The 23,333-nt window shown below is 34.6% G+C and overlaps 3 protein-coding genes and 1 long non-coding RNA gene across 14 annotated transcripts; 2 read left to right on the top strand and 2 right to left on the bottom strand.

Annotated features, from left to right (window-relative positions):
• The first annotated feature begins 279 nt into the window (after positions 1-279).
• Positions 280-4,143, top strand: LOC112281191 (uncharacterized). Of its 6 annotated transcripts, none has more exons than XM_073533336.2 (4): positions 280-394; positions 659-1,077; positions 1,457-1,563; positions 1,850-4,143. In XM_073533336.2, exon 4 carries the CDS (start codon positions 2,172-2,174, stop codon positions 2,883-2,885), a length of 714 nt encoding a protein of 237 aa, XP_073389437.1. In that variant the 5' UTR covers positions 280-394; positions 659-1,077; positions 1,457-1,563; positions 1,850-2,171; the 3' UTR covers positions 2,886-4,143. The 6 variants fall into 6 exon arrangements, with proteins under 6 accessions (XP_073389437.1, XP_073389436.1, XP_024373209.1 ...); XM_073533335.2 differs by having other exon boundaries at positions 659-1,142; XM_024517441.3 differs by having other exon boundaries at positions 659-1,242.
• Positions 4,144-9,220: 5,077 nt separating this feature from the next.
• LOC112281405 (peroxidase 5) lies at positions 9,221-11,088 on the bottom strand. Its single transcript, XM_024517884.3, has 4 exons — positions 10,672-11,088; positions 10,411-10,576; positions 9,920-10,233; positions 9,221-9,797 (listed from the first exon to the last, which is right to left on the bottom strand). Exons 1-4 carry the CDS (start codon positions 11,086-11,088, stop codon positions 9,666-9,668), a joined length of 1,029 nt encoding a protein of 342 aa, XP_024373652.1. The 3' UTR covers positions 9,221-9,665.
• On the top strand, positions 11,024-14,957 carry LOC141045304 (uncharacterized). 5 transcript variants are annotated; one of them, XR_016502446.1, is made up of 5 exons: positions 11,024-11,165; positions 11,305-11,421; positions 11,610-12,393; positions 13,002-13,670; positions 13,995-14,957. It is a non-coding gene; the product is annotated as an uncharacterized LOC141045304 (long non-coding RNA). The 5 variants fall into 5 exon arrangements; XR_016502445.1 differs by having other exon boundaries at positions 12,987-13,670; positions 13,864-14,957; XR_016502442.1 differs by lacking the exons at positions 11,024-11,165; positions 11,305-11,421 and having other exon boundaries at positions 11,627-11,765; positions 12,256-12,393; positions 13,864-14,957.
• LOC112281404 (lycopene beta cyclase, chloroplastic) lies at positions 14,189-18,748 on the bottom strand. Of its 2 annotated transcripts, none has more exons than XM_090249424.1 (9): positions 18,528-18,748; positions 17,328-18,069; positions 16,759-16,926; positions 16,088-16,238; positions 15,697-15,808; positions 15,454-15,548; positions 15,024-15,304; positions 14,717-14,815; positions 14,189-14,437 (listed from the first exon to the last, which is right to left on the bottom strand). In XM_090249424.1, the coding sequence occupies exons 2-9, from the start codon at positions 17,946-17,948 to the stop codon at positions 14,300-14,302; spliced, it is 1,665 nt and encodes a 554-aa protein (XP_090105550.1). In that variant the 5' UTR covers positions 17,949-18,069; positions 18,528-18,748; the 3' UTR covers positions 14,189-14,299. The 2 variants fall into 2 exon arrangements, with proteins under 2 accessions (XP_090105550.1, XP_024373651.1); XM_024517883.3 differs by lacking the exon at positions 18,528-18,748 and adding an exon at positions 18,327-18,440.
• Between the last annotated feature and the right edge of the window lie 4,585 nt (positions 18,749-23,333).

Below are 23,333 nucleotides of genomic sequence, written 5' to 3'. Positions count from 1 at the left end.
TTTCGGTGCAATCCGAGATGTGCAATTAAAGGAAAACGCCTCCAAATTGGGCCATGAAATGGACCCGATTACCAAAGCTATCGAGACACAGTCCAAAAGGAACGGAAGCTGTCACTGCTTGGCATCAATCTGACGGCGTTGCAGACAAGCCACACCAGAATTGATTTTCAAGCTTCAGGATGGACTTGATTCCTATCTCATTCCTATCCACGATGCGTAGCTCTGATCCTCTGTCCACGTACATATAATGGTATTAGATGCAGACTCCATTCACAACCTCTTGGGCCCAGAACCTGAATGTTCCCCAGGCTAAAAAGAACAACTGGACGAGGATCAGGCTTCAGGGTTTAGGATTTCAGTATGCATAGAGTCGCTATGGCATTTACGAACCCAGGTGAGCGGATACGTAATGTGGCTAACTAAATGTGTTGGGGTTGGCAAGTGCATTGTTTTGCACTTGGATGTGTCGTCTGAGGGGAATTGCGCATGCATATAGAATGTTATGTGTTATCTCAATTGGCCTCTTCTGTTGTTGATATTGTAGATTGTTGACTGTTTGTGTGATGAGCGATGTGTGTTCTCGTTTGTAGAATAGAATAGCCTCTTATGATTTACAAAGTAAGGATCTTTCATCCATGGATACAACTGAATTCTGCAGATTTGCGAATGGGGACCTGTGCAACGCAGGTTCGAAACAGGTGTTCGCGAGTACATCAAGTTGGTAGATAAGTTCAGTAAAGAATATATCCTGGAAGCGGAATGAATGTCCCACTCCATGATAACTTCTCATATAGTTTATGGACATGGGTGCTCACAGGGTGTGGAATGTCGTTGTCGATTCACAAAGAAGAGACCATGCTACGTTATTTGGCTTTCAGCACGTAGGTGCGCGATTTTGTGAGAGGTTCTTCGGAAAAGAATTAGTACAGATAAAAGTTTGTACAATTACAAGAGACTTGGTTAGGATCTTTCTCACACCTCACTCTTCTTCAGAGCAGACAATCCGACAGCAACACGATTCTGTTCATGACTCGGGATTCGATGATTATCTGTGCACAACAGGAAAGCTCTATCTACGTGAGTTGCCTTGCAGAAGGCTCAGGTGTAATCTTGAGACAGCGATGACAACTGAACTGGAAAACGTATATTCCATAAGGATATCTGGCACTCATAAATACGGCTTATGAACTCGTTGCAACCAATTCTTAGACGGTTGTAAAAGAAATTGAGAACGATGAGGAGGTGCCGCTTCTCATGCGTCTAAATCAAATGCAGTAGTAGTAAAGATGATTTTTTTTAAAAGTTACTGTCTGCTTGATACGATTGTTCATTTCATGTGCGGCGTGTTCATCTCAGCGAGTCCATGCATGGCCTCCAAAGCTAATGGAAAACAGATACAATTATCAGTCCGACCTTCCAATTTTGGATTCATTATTGACATGTTCCGATCTTGCAGTGTGCGGATTATGATGATTGAGTAGTTCTATGCACTACGTTTATGCAAGATCTACAGTTGTAACAACGAATCAAGATGTTCTTGCAATGCACAAGTTGATGACGGAGGTAATAAACGAATCATGAATCCATCACCAATGAGTTATTGGTGTAAATTTAAATGAGCTAAGAAACCTTTCTAGATCTGGGTTAAGTCGGCAACACATTTTTGTTAAATTCGGAAGTAACATACATAGATGAGTGTCTGGGTATAACTATGTATCACTATATATATATATATATATATAGATATATTTCACTTTGATCTTACCTCTTAGATTTCCACCAATAATGTCGGTATGTGCGGTCATGGTCAACATTCTGGGATCAACATCCGATGTGGCTTCTTGCGCAGGATTTGGAGTCGATGACACGAAGTTGTGAAAAGCAAGACATTCGTAGATGAAGCTTGAAGGTGAGTGTTGCAGCCATTGGGAGCAGCACTGATTGATACTAGCACATTCGATGTGACAGTCAGATCCAGTGGAACTGATGTTTCATGTTTTTCATAAGCTACCATACCACACCTAAATTTGTCAAAATTTGGAGTATCTGATGAACATAGAAGAGATTTGTGCTTGCTTTTGTGCTGTAAGTTGCTCCCCGGTATGGGAAAATAGGACAGAAATCGCTGCAATTGCAGCAGACTTGATCGTCGATTTTTGAACTTCTAAGCTATGTCGTGTGTCATGCTGAAGCCCTCAATCTCCATCCAATCTCCTTCCCACCCCATCCAAATCCATCCAGGCAACAGCTGCAGCGAGAGTTGTCCGACCATCTCCCTCGAACCGAATCGTGCGAGGGTGAGCGTGATGGCAGATTCTGCTCTGGAACGTGATCTGGTGGTCATCGCGCAATCGGCTGTGTACGATCAAAAGCGCGCGTTGGTGGAGCGCCACCCCAATGATGCAACCCACGCAATTGCTCTATCGTGTTCGCCTCGGTTAGCGCTGAACCTGCTAAGAGCATTGGGGCCCATCTTCCTGGTGGGTCAATCGGGCTCAATGTGTGGCACCATAATCAAGCAGGCTAAGGAGGCATTGGAGCTGTTCCTGAGATTCATCCCGTTCGAGAATCACTGCTTCTATGTAACAGGATTTGGCCCCGCACACATATCTCTGTGTCCCATGTACATGGAGTACATTATAAGAAGGCGAAGGAATCAATTTGTTTGTGAGGGTCGACCCTCTGGGCATAGGATCGTCGGTTTTGCATCACCTGATCGAGTCCTCGGCAAGGGCCGGGGGCGGCTATGGCTGCACTTCGGTGTCGAGATTGAAGAAAAGAAGGATTTTGAAACGATGGAAGCTGACGGAGTGTCAGAGGCTGTAGATCCAAATGCTAGAGATTCTAGTGAAACACCGATTAGATTGCTCTTGATAGAAACTTAAACATTTTGAGATGAAAGAAGTGATTTTAGTACAACCGTATCCTACGTAAATACTGATGTGCAGAAGATGATTAACAAGAATGAACAAACATAAAGGTCGTGTACATGAAACAATCTAAGAATTCTCGACCTTCCCCAAGGTGGCCAACCCACCTCCACCCAGCAATTCTTTCAACATAGTTCCGATCCAGCAAGCTCCATTCCAGATTCGACAGTTACGTTGCGGCGCTAAATTCTGTTACTACATGTCATCATAGTTTGATTACAGACTCAAGCGTTACACATCTTACTTAGCTTGAGAGACACGGCTCTACATAAATTGCACCTATCAGTAATCTTCTCCTAGTTAGCTTAGGAGTCACGGCTCCAGCTCTATTTAATTGCACCTATCAGAACTGTCCTCTTTATCAGAACTCTCCTCTTTGAAGCATAAGATGCTTCATGCTTTGTGATTGGTATAATAATATACTCACATTCATTTTATATTTACTTCATGTGTACTAATCTTATCACACATGATATGAGAGCCATGTGCAATTTTTTAGACCTTACAATCTTATAATTGGAAAGATTATGTCTCAACTTGGCAATTGAAGGATTTAAAAGTTAGATAGAAGAAATCAAAGCTCTAATCTTACAAATTTTACTCTTCAACATTTTACAACAAAATAATCTTAATAATTCTTTGATATCAAATTTGATTTTCTTACAAATATTTTTTTATATTAAAAGTAACTTTATAAAACCACCTTTATACAAATTAACTTTTCATACTTGTAAAACTCCTTATCCAAGTATCAATTAACTTTTTTATTGGAATAATTCACCTCTAAGATCAATATGTAACTTTCAATCTTCTTTAATCATTTGCAACTATTGAAGCATATTTGGTCATAAAATTCCAAAGTGCATAAAATAAAATAAACGTGATTACATGGATCTATCTTTTTAACTTGATAATAATAGTTTTTTCAAAAATAAATTACTATATTTATTTAGTATCATAATTATTAATCTTAACACTTATTCTTTTTAATTCTTGGACTCTAGAACTAATCAATGTATATGAAGGTAAAGTCTCTTGTTAATCCAAATTACAAAATATTCTCAATTAATAGTTACTTGTAATTGGTGGTATAAAATAGAAGATAAAATTAACAAAAAATAAAGAAGAACAAGATTTAAGGTTAAAATTCATTCTTCAAACCAAATTACAAGATAGCTTCAATTAAGAGTTGTTTATAATTGGTTGTATGAAGTAGAAGAAGCAAATAATACGAAAAAAAGAAGACCAAACAAAAATTAAGTGAACAAATGCAATCAAGAAATTACACTCTACACAAATATTAACAATCTATTCACTATATTTTTATTCAATAAAAATTAAAAATAATAGTTATATATATATATATATATATATATATATATATATATATATATATATAAATTCTTTTAATATTATAATAAATTAAAAACTAAGTTATTTTAAATAAGTTATAATAATTTAAAGATAAAAAATAAATAATAGAAAAATGAAGTAAATACGTTTGACCTCAAAGATAACTTGCTTAAAAATCAAGGGCTTGAGCCTCACCAAGGCTCATAAGAAGTGTATATAGATTTTTTAGAGAGACTATGAGGCCTTAGTTTATCCTCTTACCTACATCCAAGGTGCTACAATCCATATAGAATATGTAAAAATTATATTTACCAAAGTCTTAAAAAAATTCTAATATTTTTAAATAAATTATAAATAAATTATTAAAAAAATTATATTTTATTTGAAATTCTAATTTCAATTTAAATCTAATTTTTTATTTTTATTATTATAGAAAAAAATTAAATCAACTAAAAATTCTATTTTATAAATAAATAACTAAAAAATATACAAATTTATTTTTTTATACTTCTATTATCTATTAACTAATATTTCTAGTTTTTTTATAAATAATACATGTAGATAAAAGGCCAATAGAAATATTGAATTTAATAATTAAATATTTAAATTAAATCAATTAGACTTTTTAATGTTAATATTATTTTATCTAAATAACTATAAAGTATGATTTTAAAAAAATTCTATCAATTAAAAATTATTAGAAGAACTCACACATGCAAAAAAAATTTAAAAGAAATGTAATCAAATAAATACAAAATCTAAAAATTAGCCATAATTTTTTCACTAGATTTCACTTAATAAAAATAAAATATTTTTTAAAAAAAAATTAAATACTATTTTTTATCTTTATAATGAATTAAAAAATATTTAAATTAAAATTATTATTAATAAATTATAAATGTTAAAAGATAAGAAGTAAAAAATAAAAAACTTTAGTGAATATATTTTACTTCAAGAATAAGTTGCTTAAGAGGTTTAGAATTTGAGCCTCAACAAGGCTAATAAGTAGTGTATATGGGTGTCTTGGAGAGGCCAAGAAGTCTTAGTCTTATACTCCTACTTACATTCAAGGTGCTATAATCTATATGGGACATATATACCTTTGTTCTTACAAGTACTACACTAGTTATTAGTCCTCTTATTTTTTTATTTATAAAATTACTTTATTTAAAATTTTGACCTTACCATAGTATTTAAAAATATCTAATTAGCACAAAAACCTTATAGGGCATTTAAATCTTTCTCAAATTCTTCATAATAGCCTCCTAAGGTGGTAAAATTATTTTCAATAGTCTTAAAAAGATGCTCTAAATATTCCTAAATTTGTTTGAATAAATTCTAAAAATTCCTAAAATAATCTTATAATTTTAATATCAAAGAAAATTTATTTTTTCTAATTTTTTAATTTTTTATAATAATATAATCTACTTAAATTAACAAAATATTTTATTTTTTGTATAAATAAGCAAAAAGTTATGAGATTCTTTCTTCTACTTCTTCTACATAGTAACTAACATTTGTAGGATTTGAATAAATAATATATGTAAATAAAAGGCTAGTTTAGATGTTATTCATAATAATTTAACACTAATTCTTACCTTTCAAACAAAATACTAAACTAACTAAGATAATTGCCTCTAAAATTTATCAAGACTCCATTTTTAAGATATTTTTTCTAATAAGACTCTTGTAATTCATAAATCCTTCTAAATTTTGATAAATATTTATATAATAAAATATATTATCTAATCCTTTAATTTTATATTTAAGTAGTTTAAAATATATATTTTTAAAAACTCTACCAAATAAGATGCATTGATAGAATTGACATATAACAACCATTTAGGACTATTTAAACTCACCTAAAAAACACAAGTATCTAGTCAAGTTATATTTGAAAAGTTCCCATTACTTCTCTATAAGCTCTTTGACTACAATATTTTTGCAAATAATTCTATTTTAGCTCTCTTACCTCATTAATAAGTACATTATTTCCAAAATAAATAATCTTCTCATTAAAGAGTCTCTTTGCAATAAAATTGTAGAACTTAGCAATGAACTAAATTTTATGATGAGAATCTTGATATATATTCTTTTATCACTTAAGTTAATAAGTTCAGCTTAATATAAGAATCTTTAATTAGAAATAATATAATATTCTAAAAAACACCAATTGACATGGAGTACTAGTCATTAATTAATAAAAAATTGAAAATTTGTTTGATGATTTATATTCATTATTTGTACAAAGTTGATATTTTAATTTAAAATTATCTAAAAAAAATCTTTATCTTCTTATATATATATTATTTTCAAATTTTTATAATAAAAAAGAATACATTACTTTAATAAGTTTTTTTTAATAATCAAAATAACTTCTTTCTATTTTCTTTTAGGCTTAAAAAAATTGTACAAACATCACATTTGCTAATAGGATATAATTACATTTTTTTCAAATATAACTTTAAATAAAGAACTTTATATCAATTAATTCAAAAGCCATAGTCAATCCAAAAATAACCATTAAATTTGTAAATTCTTAAAATCTCTCTAAGACCTTAAATAAGCTATGTAAGTCTATTACAAGTTCTTAAGTAAAGGATTTTTAAAATGTGAATATTATTTTAATGTTTATATTAAATGCTTTTGTAATTCTATTTTACTTTTGGATCTCTACATAAATAACTTGATATTAATATCAAATAACCAAAATATTTATTTACAACTAAATCATTATTTATCTAATATTTTTCTTTGGTAGTTAATTAAAAGATTAAGTATATATTTGATATTTGGATTTAACATAATCAATCTTACAAGACATTAATAATTTTTTAAGATAAATATATCTTAGATAAATATATAAGATCTTTTAATCAAATTTCATAAGGAAACTTTATATCTAATTGTTATACTTTTAGAAGCTTGCATTTGATACTCACATAAAAAAATTGATGAACTTATTACTAAAGAAAAAAATTCATGCAACAAATTTGTTACAATGAAGATCTTGATAGCTTACAATAACTTATCACTTACACTTGTAGGAATCTAGCTTTTCTACTTAATTATTTAGCACAATTTATAGACAATTTAATTCTAATACACTAGCAAGATGTTAAACAAATATTTTATTATCTTCATGATACATTACAATAAGGACTTACCTAATCTTGCATTGCTTTTTTTGAAATTTCTTTCTATCAATTATATGGATAGAAAAATATAGATTAAGTTGGCAACATTGATATTTCCAAATCAACATTGGGATTTATTTTTCAACTTAATATGTCATATCTACTATCTTAACAAAGCTAAAAGCAACCTATTGTAGCTTGAACTTTAACAAAATCTAAATACATTATTGCATCTACTGCAATTAAAGAACTTGTTTGACTTCAAATTATCATTACTGACCTTGGATTCTTTCTTTTACTCCCAAGTATTTTATATTGTAATACTTAGACTTGCATTGAATTTAGTGAGAATTCTAAATTCCATGATTGCTTATAACATATTGATCATTGATTTTACTTTATATATATATAAAAAAATCTAAAAATATCAAGCTCAAATTTGCTTCAATAACAACTATATGGAGTGATCTTTTGACAAAAATAATATTTAAAATAAAACATTAGGCATACTTATAAAGAATAAATAATCTTATTTCTTCAATTTGCAACAAGGAGGTAATTTCTTAACTTCTTTTTTTTCAAAGACTTTACATTTTTCACTCAATATACTACATCAAATTTGCAAATTAAAGACTTTAAGTTAAATATAATTCAAGATTTACAACTCTTTACTCTCAACTATGCAACTCAAGATAGTGTATTAATATATATCATCATAGTTTGTTTATAGATTTAAGTGTTACACCTCTTATTTAATTTAAGATTCATATCCTTACATAAATTGCACTTGTCAATGCTTTCTTTTTTGAAATATAAGATGCTTTATATTTTATAATAGATATAATAATATAATTATATTATTTTTATACTTATTTCTTTTGTATTTATATTATCACACAAGTTCACAGTTTACTTGATGTAAAAATACTTTTGTAGTAGCATCATAGATCTAAAATCTTCTAACAAAAAGTTATTACATTCACGTGTCTTATCTAAAAGCACTTGAGCATCTAATGATTATTTAAAAAACTTCCACAATATTTTTTGAAAAAACAATTTCTTTATATAATATAATTCTATTTATTTCTACCTCCTTCTATTTATTTTAGTAGTGCATGCATTTCTAAAAGGAGATGCTACAAAGCATAAATTGATCCTATACTATTTTAGCATGCCAATAATAACTTTATTAAATGACATTGGTAAAAATATGATGCATCATTTAAGATAATTCCTACATTGAGGCTAATAATTTTAGAAAGTTAAATTTTTTTATATATTTTAGATAATAGTTATATAAATTGAATAAATCTTTATATATTAACTTATAAATATTAACTTATAAATATATCACATGATATATATATATATATATATATATATATATATATCATGTGTAAAATTATTAACTTATAAATATTCTTAATATTTGATAATTTTATCATCAAAATTTATAATATTAATATTAAAAAAGAAAATATATAAATTAGGTTTTATATTTATAATTAAAGGTATTATTTTCTTAATCCTATGAGTTTTATTTCAACAATCAGAATTTTTTTATCAACTGATGTATAATAAAACAATATAATAATAATAATAATAATAATAATATTTACTCTTGGAAATAATAATAATAATAATAATTTGACATTAAAAATTTTGAAATAAATATGCAAAACCATCTAAGCAATGAAAAAAAAAATGAATTAAATTAAATTAATAATGAAATTTTGACACGTAAAAAAATCAATTAATGTTTTCCTTCACCACATCTCTACTCACAAACTGACAAGTTGATTAGCATAACTGCCAAAGGCGATTTATTGCCGAAGCCTCTGAAAAAAAGCTTGTGGGAATAACACAAGCAACTTGCATTTTGATTACTCTACTGAATTTACAGAACCTTCTTGAAGTGGTTGCACTGAATAATGTACAAAAGGTGATACAATCGTGTCACTGTGGATTTAGATGCAGCAGAAAAGCATGAAAAGCATCAATCTCATCAATCAATGATGTATTCCAGGGTGCATACATCTTCTCAGCAGACTTGGTCTCGATCTCGAAAGGGTAACGGATTCATTACATTCTAGACAATTAGCTACTGTCATCCTTGACAGTGACTTATTTTGAATTAGTCCTAAATCTGAAAAACTCAATTCTAGTCGTTGCGAGTCAAAATGGAAACATCAACTTAAATGTTTGTGGCGATGCACACAGGTTCAGCTGCGGTTGAGGTAGTCACTCAATTGTTTGTACTAGACCCAGTAGCAGCATTCGTGAATCGGCAATTCTTTCGTATTTCACCATTTCGGTTGGGAACGCCCAGCTTTACCTTGTTCGAAGCCATGCGCACCAGTGCATTCGCGAATTTCATCTGTGGAAGCACACCTCGATGCTGTTCAGGGTCTTTCCTATCAACAAATTTGCACACGAAGGGAAAGCATAGGTAGAGACTGGCACAGCTTAGACTAGGTGGAGGTTGTGATTCTCACTTACCTGCCAGAATTGCCCGTTCTGTGAATTCAAGTTGGATGCGAATTGCGTTTGGTGGTCGGCGAACAGAACGTTGTCGGATGGAAAAAGAACGCGTCCCGTGACGCCATTGGTGTAGTACATGTTATCGAAGGTGTTGGGAGAGACTGGGTCTAGTGGGACTGGGTCGTTCGGATTACCATTCTGAGGACACAGTTGTTGCAAATGCAGGGCATAGTCGAAGTCCAGAGTGGGGTCCACGCCGTTGGTAGTGCCAGGGAAGTTGTACAGACGAGACGTGATTTGGCCGCATGTCGTTTTTCCAACAGTGTGGGCTCCTGCAAAAATGTGCAAAGTTTACTGATTTCCCTTTCTCTCAGCTTCTCACAATACGTTTACCTGGTGAACAATAACAACAATGGTAATCATAATCACGAATAACAATGAAAATCCTACACTGTAGTGAAATGAGTGGAATCTGGAGCAGTTTCCAAGTCACAGTCACGGCTGTTTACCAGATAGCGTTATCATATCATCCTGGCCGAGACCCTGTTCCAAGAATTTTCGGGTGAGCTCCGTTGCAGAGGATCGGGTTGACACTAAATTGTTGTTGGCGTTGTCGGCAGTTGAAACCATTCCATCCAGACGGCCCGTGGGCATATCGAAGTGCTGTCCACCAGTCTGCATTTGCTCACCAGTTAGTTTGAAATTCACATGATTAATTAAAGGGGTTTTGTGCATCGTCATTAGCAGGAATGAGTCGCGTCAGCTCTTACCAACAGCACTGCGTCGCGTGCCGCAAGCGCCACAATGTCGGCACAGGATACGGTTCTGGGACACGTCTTCTCGAGCTGCATCTTGGCGGCATCAATCACTTCATATCCTCTTACGGAGAGATTCGGTAACGCCAGTTTCTCCACATTTGGATTCTGGGGGGTGGGGTCCAGGAGAAGGGAACCATCACAACCCTCCACAAAGCAGTCATGGAACAGCATTCTGATGAGGGCGGGAGCGACGCTGGGGTCTTGATTGAACGCTTCCGTGACAGCTTGAGTGACGATGGCCTCTGCTGAGTCGCACCCCTTGGTCGTGTAGAAATTGTTGAAGAACTGCGCATTTACTGACTCCATGCCAACTGATCCTAGGGTGCATAATGCCAGCAGGAGTCGCCATACTCTGCAGCTAATTGCCATGCTCGTCCAGTCCTCTTATGATTTTTCCGTAACTCTGCAATCAATTTCAATGCTATTCCAGTTGATGTACACGAAACGTAAGCTGCTCAAACGTTCGCAATAGAATTTGTGTGTACTAACCGGGCATGGTTTGTGCTTGATCAATGATGCGAGGGGATTTTATGTTCAATTGAATGCGGAGCTAAAACTCAAAGGAGCTATACCATTGAATCGCAGATACAGACGCAGGCACGTGGCTGAGAAAGCCTGGAAGAGCTCGGCGAGATTTAGTAATTGGAGAAGCACCTGAAGTCCAGTACAATCAAGCACGATTGATTAATCCTAGATGGCAAAGTAAGATGGAGACACGGGGATACGAACTGCAAACACAGAAACTAGGGCAAGGTGATGAGTGAAAAAGCTGATGAATGAGAGCAAAGGAGAATAAACAAGACGAAGACTAAACGTACTTGTGAAGAGTATTCAGATATAGCTAGTCTTGAATGCTCGACTACTTATATCCAAGCTGCTTCTATATGCAGACAGCCACAAGCGCATTGAATGGAGATGGTGAGTTCTAAGCCCTTCAATTAATATCAAAAAGACTGGTGCGCTAGGAGTTGGAACGGCGGGGGTTCAGCAACTCAGCTTCATAATGTACTGTGGGCAGCTGCCAATGAGTGTCAATCTCCATACAGGTCTTCATCCTCCAACAAGTTCAGCCCCATTGAGATAAGTCCTCTTCGCATTTCTCACCAAGTTTAATCCAAGAGTAACACTGTTTTATTATGCATCTCAGTATTCTCGTCAGATCTCTATACCCTCCCGCTTCTGGCTCCCTTGCACGTTATTAAAACAATGTGAGCGCGAGAAGTTCAAACAATGCTTTTGAACCTAACCATTCCTCAAGCTCGATTCATCGGCACTGATGGTTTCTTAGCGTGCCGACCACGTTGTACCTCGTACAACTACTGTGAAAAAACAAAATGGGGTGCATCTTCTATTTCTACAGCTTCAGCTTTACTTCAGCTTCTGCATTTTCATGCGGCTTTAATGGTCACGCTAGAGGGACTTGTCAACAGCTCACGTATGACCACCACTTCCCACACACTAAGTGGAACATGAGCAAACCTAACCTGGCTCGGTGTGAACATACCTAAATGGAAACCTTCTGTGTGGTTATGCCAGCCAAAAACACACCCGATTGTGCAGCTGGGACAGTGACCACCTCATCGCTGTGCAAGAATTATGGAATTTGTCAGCACGTTGGAATTTGTCGATCGTGGGAACATGGGTCACTCTCACAAGTGGCTATTCACGCTTGTGGTAGGGAGAGGTGTTTCTCCATTCAACAGTGTGCCTGATGCAGCTAAGCAATAAGCCATTGAAAAATTATACAGTATTTTTCATGTTTGATTGCCATCACGAAAGGGTCCATTGCCAGTTGCATTCACAATACGGGTTCAAGGTTGACATTGAGTCGAGGTTCAGGTTTCAGTAGTTTTTAGAGTACCATATTTAGCATGAAGTTTAAAATGATAACCAACTTTATTAAAGATTCTACACAATATTTATACACTTGATAGCTTACGTATTCATTATTTAACAGGTGTTGCTATAATTACTTTAGGTAAAACTTATATTGATACATATTTTTGGGAAAAGATAAATCATATTCACATCACATTTGTATTATAGCAAAAAGTCCACAGATATGTAAATTTTAAGACTTTACTGTGTCATTGCTTATGTTAATTCTGTGATATGTAATATTAGTGTATTTTTAAGTATTATAAACCCAAAATGACCTAACATTCAAGAACTCCAAGTTCATCTTAACTCGTTCAACATGAAATTTGCACTTCTTTATCACAATTAGAAATGTTTTTTTTGAAATTAAGCTAAACAGAAATGAATAGATTCTTCTATTGCAGATTTCAATAATTGGAGCTCAAGGTTGAACTTTATGAGATATTTCATCGGTGCTCTAATTTTGAACATCCAAGCAGATGAAAAAACTACTGTTGAGAATTGAATGCTCTAGTTTATATTGAGACATGATTTTCTTTTTATCCCTCTTTCCATTTATAGCCAAGGGGTTCAAGGAGAATGATCTTGTATCAAAATGACTGAAAATCTGAAGATAACCAAAGTACATGTTGCCACTATAAACCAGATTGTTCAAAATCCTGTAAAATTCATCTCCAGAGAGGTTAATTCTTTCAACAGAATTTCAAATACAGACAACATGAAGAAATGTCATGATGTCAAAGGATACCAGTCACTTTTAGGTGTACAATATACAAGGAAAAGATATTGTGTTCAACTCTGTATAAGCAAATAAAAAAAGACTGGATTTCCAGCTCCAAATTGGTGCCTGGATAATAAAGTCATCAGCTTGTCAACGGTCAGCCACCAAATCAAACCTACCCACATTAGTTGGCCCATTCCATCAACATGTAGGCAAATATGCCAGAAGAATGGCAGTTGCCAGAAAACACTCCTCTGAAACACCAAAGCATCAATTTAAAATACACTGCATATCAGATTTGGGTGTCTCACATTCCTTCCACGCCCCGGTATCAAGTCAAAGCACGTGACAGGTAAAGCATCAAGCTCCTCTCATTCATGGGATAAGTATGAAAAAAATTGGACTACCTGGAACATTTACACACCACACCTAAAACACACCTAATTTCCCCAAATCACGATTCTAGACCTAATATATAACTATCACCTCTAAATTGCACAAGTATTAGGTCACTTCTTAATAGATAAGACTTGGTGGAGTCACAGAACTGGAGTTATGAAATAGATGATGTAATTGTTCCAAATAAGTGGACACAAAGAAGAATACTTTGCAAAGAGATGAACAGTTCTCGCAACCAGGATAACAAGGAAACAAAATTTGCCGGATGATGATTCAGAGACTTGTCCACTTAAAAGAGCACAAGATTGTAAATTTGAAGGAACATTTAGATTCAAATGGTGGTTCCAGGAGCACTAAGACAAGCCTGCAAGATCCATTTCATCGTCAGAAATTACATGCTCATATTTTGTCCCAATGGGCCAAAGGTTGTTGAGATTTCAAGGAAATCAATGATGTTCAGAAAAAAGGATGTCCAAAAATGTGGAGTTTATATTTATTCTAAAAACACACCAGCAGCTGCTACCCTTACGACAGCAGACAACAATCTAAAAAATTAACACACTAGTATACAAAAAGATATCACTATGACTGACGTTCTGGGGGCTTCATCTGAGAAATCTCCAAAATTAATCTAAAAAGCGGTACAGCTCCAATTGCCATAATCTCCGCCCGTGCTTGATTTGTCGCGTGCTTAAAAAGGGAAAGTCCAAATCCAATAAGCTGCTCAAAACAACCAACATTTAACTATGAGGATAAATGCATAGCTTCAATGTTGGAAGTTCTATATGTAAAGCTCGTTATCTTTTGAAGACCCAATCCTCACCCCAAAATACAAGATGAAATCAGAAAGTCATGTTTCAAAACTCCATCCATAAACCACCACAACCTAATACTGCCATGTATGACATCATGCAAAGACGTAGTGATGTCAAAGCTTTCATCTAAAAACAGGTGCAAATGCTAAACGGCTCAAGATTTGCGAAAGGTTCAGAGCCTGACCTCCATAAAATAAAGACGAGATGACAAGAAACCTTGCCAATGGTGAGGCTCAAGGTCGAAAAAGGCATCAAAAAAACGTCTAGTACCAGCCAAGTCAAGCTGCAGACACATAATCTTTAGAGTTAATGATACGAACCCTCCTTGCAAAACTTTTAGCAATGCTCGAGGACTGAGGAACCAAGGAATCACTAACAACAGTTGGTTGGTATAAATTGTCAGCAATATACGTCGATTCCTGAGCCCTGACTTTCGTAGACATAAACCAACTCTAACAGTGAGCTCTTCAGGCCTCAGTGAATTACAATACCTTAAGGAGGACATCCATGCCAAAGCAGAAAAATGCTCGCTGCCGTTGTCGATTCAATGGCCACAAGTCTGCCCATACACCTGCTGCCAGTTCATCGCATGGTAGACCCGACTGTTTTTCAATTAATGATGTCTCGAGCCCCTGTGAGGGTGTCGAATACTCCGCATGTTGAGAGGACTGCTGTCTGCTAAGGGCGTACGGACTTGCCGAACCCCCTAGTCTCTGTATTACGGATTCTGCCAACATAGGTGCTGCAGCTAGCGTCCTCGCGACCATGTATCCTGAAGCAATTCATTGAAAGACGAGTCTTCATATGGTTGAAATTCCTCAAATTCCACACCTAGGTATATTTACATCAGAAACTGCTTATGTTTTTTAGCAAATGGAAAAACTTGGAAGAGCTGAAAAGACGAGCGACCAGAGTGAGTACCAGTTGATGGGTGAACCATGCCTGCAGTTCCGCCGATACCAAGCACTCTTTGAGGAATGACAGGTAACACACCGCCCATAGGAATTACGCACTTCCTGGAAAGATCACAGAAGCAAGATCATTTTTGATTAGCGAGTCTGAAATCAAAGATGCCAACCAAAATTTTGAACACTATCTTTCATGCGGAGATTCAAGGTATTTTGCTTGGCTGATGCTCCGAATGTCCAAAAGAAGGGAACTCACTCGTCTTCCTCAATGCTGCGAACACAGATGCCTAAGTGTTTAAGACGCAACTCCATGCGTTTCTGAATAACATCCATCGGTACGCCTGGACGTGCCACCAATGATGTTTCCTCTGGAAAGCCAACACACACCACCCTGTTGGATGTCAACACAAACCGATACGAATGTTGTCATGCTTTCAGAATTCTAATGAAATTGTCATGCTTTCAGAATTCACAATTACATAACGGAGGATAATATGTGTTTCATGCATGCTAATACGAACACATGCATTTCGAAGAATCATGTTACCTCTCTTCTTCGTACTGATGCATTCTACCCCCCTTTCACATACAAGAAATTAATTGTTCGCAACGACGGAACCTAATTCTCTTATGACAAGAACACTAACCTAGAAATATATGATTGGCTGAAAACGGCATGGCATACAAGAAGGTTGGTAGCTTCAAATTGCCCTCCATCAACTCTCGGCTCCCACGCAAATGTGAATCTCGCCAATCCATAAATAGCATCTTATCCACGTCAAAAGGGTGGCTATCCACCTGTCAAAGTATTCACTGATTGATTAAAATTTGGCCTGAGAAACACATTAGGGTAACGCCTTTAGAAACAGTATTATGCAATGGATCTGCTACATGATCACCAACGGAACTCCAACCTTCTCGAGACAATTCGTACCCTAAAGGAGACGAAGGAAATGACAAGCGCGCGTCAGATCCTAAAAATATGAATCAATCTCATTCCTAGAAGATCGGTGACTATATCAACGCTTGTTGATATCCTAGACGAGCAATGTCTCATTAGATGCTGACATTTGGGAATCCAAGTCTCAAAGATGCTCTCTAAACGACAGTAATTAATTACAATTTGGATGATCAATGATATGTTCAAGCTACTCGTCATCAGGGATAACTGTGCTTTTGGTGCCTAAGCGTCATGACTTCGCCATGTTAGAAGTTTGAATCGCCAAATGCATTGATCAAATAGGAATTTTTTCGTTGATACGCGCTCAACTGAAGAGGTAACCCACAATTTAGGTGATAAAGTACGAAAATTACTTACCTCCGCAACGATTCCGTAAGCAATTTGGTAGCCTGGATTGAAAGGCTTGTCATACTTCACTAGTCGCCTTGAATGTCCAGTTGCATCAAGAACAACAGCTGCTTCGATAAGAGTGCCATCTTCACAAGTAACAGATGATTCCGAGAGATTGTGATTCACATCCTTGACCTACAGACAGCAGGCCCTTGTGAGTATCAAAGCATAGTTGTGCGGACAACGTACAGTATTTGCAGACGAGAATCTAGAAGGGAGTCTTTCTACACCAAACTATACCTACGAATTCCTTAGCAGACGTCATATATGTGTGGAGTGTTACTCAGTTATTCAACTGTGCACAACGTAAAACGTCTTCAGCTGCAGAGAACTGAGATACTCGGCGGTCATAATTAACTGAACATACAACCCTATACAGTAATACGTCATGCCTCATCACTCAAAAAAATGAAAAAATTGCAATATCTCACTCACGTTAAACGAATTCTTCAGAACTATTGACAAACAATTCCAAACACGATCATGGCCTTGGAACATTCATGCTTTGAAAATAAAGTGAAAGGAGCGAATATCACCTTGGCTTGGTGAAATTGAACGCCATTCGCAATGCAAGCCTCGAGCATTTTAGATTTCAACCGTGTACGATTAACGCGCCCATACGGCCTCTCGAGAGTTTTCTTCTTCTCGTCATCCAGGTATACAACAGCACTTGCCCAGGTGTAATCCAAGCAATCCAGAAGGTCTAGGTCCTCAAACTCGTCTACCCACACACCGTAGTTATTGGGCCATACACTCTGTGGGGCTGGGTCGACAACACACACACTCACCCCCTCCTTAGAAACCCTCTGGGCGACGGCCAATCCCGCAGGCCCAGCGCCCACCACCACCAGGCCCACTGCCTTCCTCTTCGCAGTGTCAAATCTGAGGAGCTCATAATTGAGCAGCTTCGTGGACATTTGAGGTGGAACAAGTTCGAGAAGGGCACTTGCCATGCACACGGATAGCCTCGTGCGCCGGCAATGAGCCACCGAATGACGTTTCCCAGATTTTAGCAAGGGGAAAGCTTCTGGAAAAAGCTCTTGGGGCAGAAGAACTTCCTTGCAGAGGGCATTTGGTACGGCTCGATTATTTACAGAATGTGATGTGGAGGAGAATCTCGAAAGTGCCAAACTCATCTCTGCCATTGCTACTGCCATTAAACTTCACACCTTCAATATCTGAAAACACCCATCCAATATCCGACTCGACCCTCGCCACGCAAATTTAACCAGGAAGCCTTGTCCAGCACCGAGTTTTACCGCTGAGTTCAATTCAACGCTGCGGAAACAACCATTGGCAACCACAACCCACAATCCTTGTCAATCTCCACAAAATCCCTTGCCGGCCATAACACTCGCGCGGGCACACACACATACAAACACAGACACCAAAGAATTATCTCAACTCGAGCGGCACAAGATAACCCAAATCACAGTCCACATTTCAGCATCACAGAAACAGGAACCACGCCTGATTCGGTCCACAAAATGAACAATCAGCAAATTAGAGAAATCCAATTGCCAAGCTGCTCTTACTCTTGCAGCGGCGTATTTCAATGAAGATTTAGCGCAACCTGGCTTTACTATACTTCGGTGTGTCAAGAGCAGATGCCAATCACATGGAAAACCACACAAAAATCCTGCGGAGGCAGGATTCGGAGCAAAAATCCGTGAACAGAGCGTCAGAGAAATACTGTTGATTAGCGCTATCTGTCAGGACAGAGAGCACGGTCTCACCCCCATAACCGGGATCCCATCACCGTGAAGTTCCTGACTTCGGGACCGAGCCGAATAAAACGCTGTTCCCACTTTATCCCTCTGATTGGACCACCCAAGATTTCTGATAGTCCCCGGCACCAATTGATGAGATCCCACTCACACTGCCAAAGAAGCAGCAGAGTTTTAACTTCACCCATCCATCCTCCTTGGCTACTTCGTTCCCTTGCACACACCACTCTCTCTCGAAATTCCCCCGCTCTTCTCCGATGCGTCTCGGTCATCGATACACAGAACTGTTACAGATTGTAGCTTAGAAGCTACCAGAGAACCCACAGAGGGCTTCCCTGATCTCCCATGAGCATCAAGAGCATATATACTTCGGGGCCGAAACGTGCCTTTTGTTGTTAATCCATCCTAATCTAGGCGACCAGAGTGTTTGTGGTAGCCACACGCAAGAGCTGCTGGAACGGGGACTGGAACGAGGGCAGAGCGGTGGTGATGGAGCTCAACGAGCAGTGATGACTGAACAGAAGGTAGATAATGGACATTTTTTATCCAAAGGCGGTCATGGGGGCAGGGCCACGTTCCTGGTGCGGAGGGATGGAGGGTAGAGGCCCACCGTATCCGCCACGTGGGCCCTCTGCGACCGCGACGTACTCTCGTAGCGCCAGAGCAGTTGACGTATCAACTTGGAGGCCATGGTTGAGGCTCGATCTCCCAACACCGTGGATGACGACTGAGGATGATGAAATGGATGAATTGACACTTTTCTATCCAAAAAACAAAAAAGTGTGTATCCCTTTTCTTCCTTCTAAAAAATAAAGTAATTATGGATTATGATCAGGATTTTTTTCTTTTTCATGTTAACATGCTTTTTAGAAAACTTACAATTAGTATTTTGGGATTTTTTTTCATTTTTTTTCGTAATTTATATATTTATTTGTTAAGTTTATTATTAAAAAGTGTAAAAAAAAATAATTGTATAACTAATAAATTATGAAGATGTATAGATGATGGATGAAACTAAGGTAAAAAAAGATTTTATGCATTGTGTAGAGAAACTCTTTTTGAGGAGCTTAGATCTATGGAAGTAGTATAAAGTAAAAAGAAGCCACAAAATAGACCAAATTATTTTTTTAATGTTAGTCTTAGCATGTCACCTTATATCATCATTTTAATATATATATATATATATATATATATATATATACAAAGAGAGAGAGAGTTGTTAAAGCCACAACCTCCAAACCATGTGATAATTAATTTTGGGAGACATGAAACAAAGGATGGAAATAGAGAATGGAAGACGGGGATTAAAAACGGAAGATAGAAGACAAGGGTTAAGAATAGGAGATAGAAGATAAGGATTAAGAATGGAAGATAGAAGACAAGGGTCAAGAATAGGAAATAAGAGACATAGAATAAAGGATAGAGATAGAATCATTCATGAGATAGTAATGTGGGGTGTGGCTTTATTAACATTAGGATGTAGCTTTAATAATTCCTTATATATATATATATATATATATATATATATGTATAATTACATATATAATTTTGACTTTTTGACTTTTTGTAAATACTACCTCTTTTCTTTGAAGAAGATCTACTATAAATTATAAAGTTCAATAATGCTTATTAATTATAAAATAAAATATGCTCCATCTCTCTATTTTACTTCTTTATTTTTATTGTTTATAGTTTTTAGATTGGTTTTACTAAGCATAAGTAAAATAAGTAATGTTTCTTGATTTTAGCCAATCAAAGGATTAAAAATTATGACCTTTTATCTTTTCATTTTGTTTTTAATATAAAATCTAGGCATATTTGTATGTATTATTCTTTAATATGTTTCTTATATTAGTACATAATTAATCTTTGTAATATATAATCAAAATCTAAAAGTTTAGTAAAATAATTTATTCTTTATATTTAATATGTATTATATTCTTTTTAATTTATTTATTAAAAAAATATTCTAAGTATATTAAAGTTTTTTCAACACATCAATAAGTCTATATTTTAAATATAAAGAATAATACTATCAAGTATAAATATAAAAAAATAATAAATATTTTATGCTAAAGATTTTTAAAAAAATATGAACACTCAAATATATATATATTTTTTTTATAAATAAAGTGAGGAATAAATTTATAGAAAATATAATGCTTATAAAATATTTTTATATATAATTATATCAAATATATCTTATACTAAGTAGTAACATATAATTATAAAATATCATTGCAATTGATTGTCATGGAGATATATATTTATCTTGATAATTATCTAGATAATAAGAATAGGTAGAAGTAAGTCAAAGTAGATAAATATGATAATATCTTGTAGATAGCTTCCTAGAAGCTTCATAGATGCTGTTTTATCTTTATACATGTCTATAGGTGATTGGTAGGTTGAAAACTTGGCAAACAAGGAGGCTACCTGTCAACATGTTGACCACTTGTGGAACAAATTAGACATATGGCACGCACTTGGAAAACTTGCTTTGTAAATTAGACATGTGTCCTATAAGTTGGATGCTTATTAGAGGTCCTATAGCATGTCACTACATAGTTCTTACTTAGGTAGTATATATAGAGGTAAGAGTGAGGCCTTCCTCACTCTTATTAATTCCTTTCTTGCTTTTAGTCTAGTTTCAAGAGTCTTATGTTTTCTAATCTTTGGCAATAGCTATTCTAATTCTTCCTTGAATATATATATATATATATATATATATATATATTTTTTTTTTCTTCTATTTTGTTACTTTTTTTTTGACATAGATTCTATGAATTTATATATCTTCTTCTAGTTTGTGTCCTTACTACACAGATTCCACGAGTTTGTGTGTCTTCTTCCAGTTTGTGTTCTTGACAGATTGATAAGAGTATACGTACAATATGAGAGCTTTGTCCTTTCTTGATTAAGAGTATATTACCTCTTTCTCTTGATAAGATATAAGCATATTAGAAGTTGTAGATTACCCTCTTCTAAATTAATATTATTTTTTTTAAATTTTTTTCTTGATTCTTGAGTATTGTATTTTGTGAGAATAGACACCTTTCTTTTTTATTGTGCTAATATGGTAGAGCTTGCTAAAATGAAGAGTGCAATGGCTCAAATGCAAAAACAAATGAGAGAGTTAATGCTTGTAATGCATCAACTTAGTCTACCACTACAAAGAACAATAAGATTATTAAGCAATGAAGATTTAGAAATGATTGGAGTTACTTCAACATCGACACCAAGCCATACTACTGTTCCTACAATAGAATATCATTCAAGTTTTAAAGAACCAAAAATTGGATTGCTTGATAAGTTTGATGGTATAAGATCTAAGTTTTGAGAATTCATCAATCAAGTTCAACTAGTGATTGAACTACAACCTCAAAGTTGTCCAACTTAAGAATCATAAGTCAGGTTTATTTGAACACTACTTTGAAGTTCTGCTTTAATATGGCTTCCATCATTTCTTAAGTGATGTGATCTAATATTGGATAATTTGGAAGCATTCTTAGTAGAGTTTTGATTTATGTATGGAAAACATGATAGAATCTATGTTGCAACCAACAAGATTTGTGTCTTGCAATAAGGCAATCAATCAATGATATTATACGTTTTATAATTTTGACAATTAATGATAGATATCAAGTGGGATGATACAACATTTATTAGCCAATTTTTCTACGGATTACAATATGAAGTAAAAAAATTGATGCTGAATTTACTTGATCTTCAAACATTGAGTCAAGCCATTAACTTTTTTATAAAATGTGATTATCAGCTTTTTGAGTTTTGATTTGACAATCACTCAAAGGAACCTCAATGTTATTACAATTCAATGACGACACCAATGACTTCTCAATCTAAACATTTAAAAGTAGAAGACATGCAAATTAATGTAGTACGTTTTAAATCTCTTATCAAACAAGAAAAAACTTGTCGTCGTCAAGAAGGACTATATTTATATTATAGAGAAGCTAAGAACATTACTTAATATCATCCAAAGAAATGATGCAACTATAAAATGAGGTGTATTTCTGTCAAAGATAAAAACATGTCATAAACCAAATCTGTCTAGCTACAATAGGAATTGTGCAGCTCGAATCTTATACAATTCCTAATAAAGGGCCTATTCTTTCCTCGAAATCCTCTCCTTGTTTTACAATAGATGTACGTTTAGGATATAATAATCACAAAGCCTGTACCTTAATTGATTTAGGACCCTCAGCTTGTTTTTTAGATGAAGAATTTGTTAAAAATTATAATATATAGTTAGTACAAAAAACTAAATCCTTACATGTAAAAATCATAGATCGTCGTTTATTATTTTTTGGAAATGTTACTCATGAAATACTTCTTATAGATGTAGTAATAAATGGTCATAATAGTCATGTAATTTTTAATATAATTAGATCTCTTTCTAATCCAATCATTTTAGCTTTATCATGGCTAAAAAAGTATAATCATGTGATAGATTGGATTTCTCATAAATTTGACTTTTCTTCAAACATCATTAAGAGTTTTTTCTAATCTAATAGAAAGCCATGAGTTTAATTTAGCCAAACTTATATTTGTAGGTGCAAAAACTTTTTTACATTCTACAAAAGAAAGATCGTCTTTTGTTATTTATGCCATATCCATTTTAAATGATGGAAAGATTTCAAGTAAAATTCTAAATCAATATCAAGATTTTTAAGATATTTTTGAGAAGAATAATATAAATATTCTCTTGAAGCATCATCCATATGATTGCTTAATTAATCTTAAAGAAGGAACTCAACTACCATATAGTCTAATCTATAATTTATCACAAATGAG

Source organism: Physcomitrium patens, chromosome 4, assembly GCF_059467195.1.
Source record: "Physcomitrium patens ecotype Gransden chromosome 4, ASM5946719v1, whole genome shotgun sequence".
NCBI classification, from domain to species: Eukaryota; Viridiplantae; Streptophyta; class Bryopsida; order Funariales; family Funariaceae; genus Physcomitrium; species Physcomitrium patens.
Note: the sequence above shows the minus strand (reverse complement) of the source record. Positions and strands in the feature narration are given on the sequence as shown.

Excerpts from the sequence above, each read along its gene's own strand:
- LOC112281191 (XM_073533336.2), top strand. The coding sequence starts at position 2,172 with ATGTCGTGTGTCATGCTGAAGCCCTCAATCTCCATCCAATCTCCTTCC.
- LOC112281405 (XM_024517884.3), bottom strand. The coding sequence starts at position 11,088 with ATGGCAATTAGCTGCAGAGTATGGCGACTCCTGCTGGCATTATGCACC. Across the intron at positions 10,234-10,410 it reads TGATATGATAACGCTATCTG|GAGCCCACACTGTTGGAAAA; the intron begins GTAAACAGCCGT and ends ACATTTTTGCAG. Across the intron at positions 9,798-9,919 it reads AGAACGGGCAATTCTGGCAG|ATGAAATTCGCGAATGCACT; the intron begins GTAAGTGAGAAT and ends GTGCTTCCACAG.
- LOC112281404 (XM_090249424.1), bottom strand. The coding sequence starts at position 17,948 with ATGGCAGTAGCAATGGCAGAGATGAGTTTGGCACTTTCGAGATTCTCC. Across the intron at positions 16,239-16,758 it reads CTTACGGAATCGTTGCGGAG|GTGGATAGCCACCCTTTTGA; the intron begins GTAAGTAATTTT and ends ATACTTTGACAG. Across the intron at positions 14,816-15,023 it reads GCATGGATGTCCTCCTTAAG|CTTGACTTGGCTGGTACTAG; the intron begins GTATTGTAATTC and ends ATGTGTCTGCAG.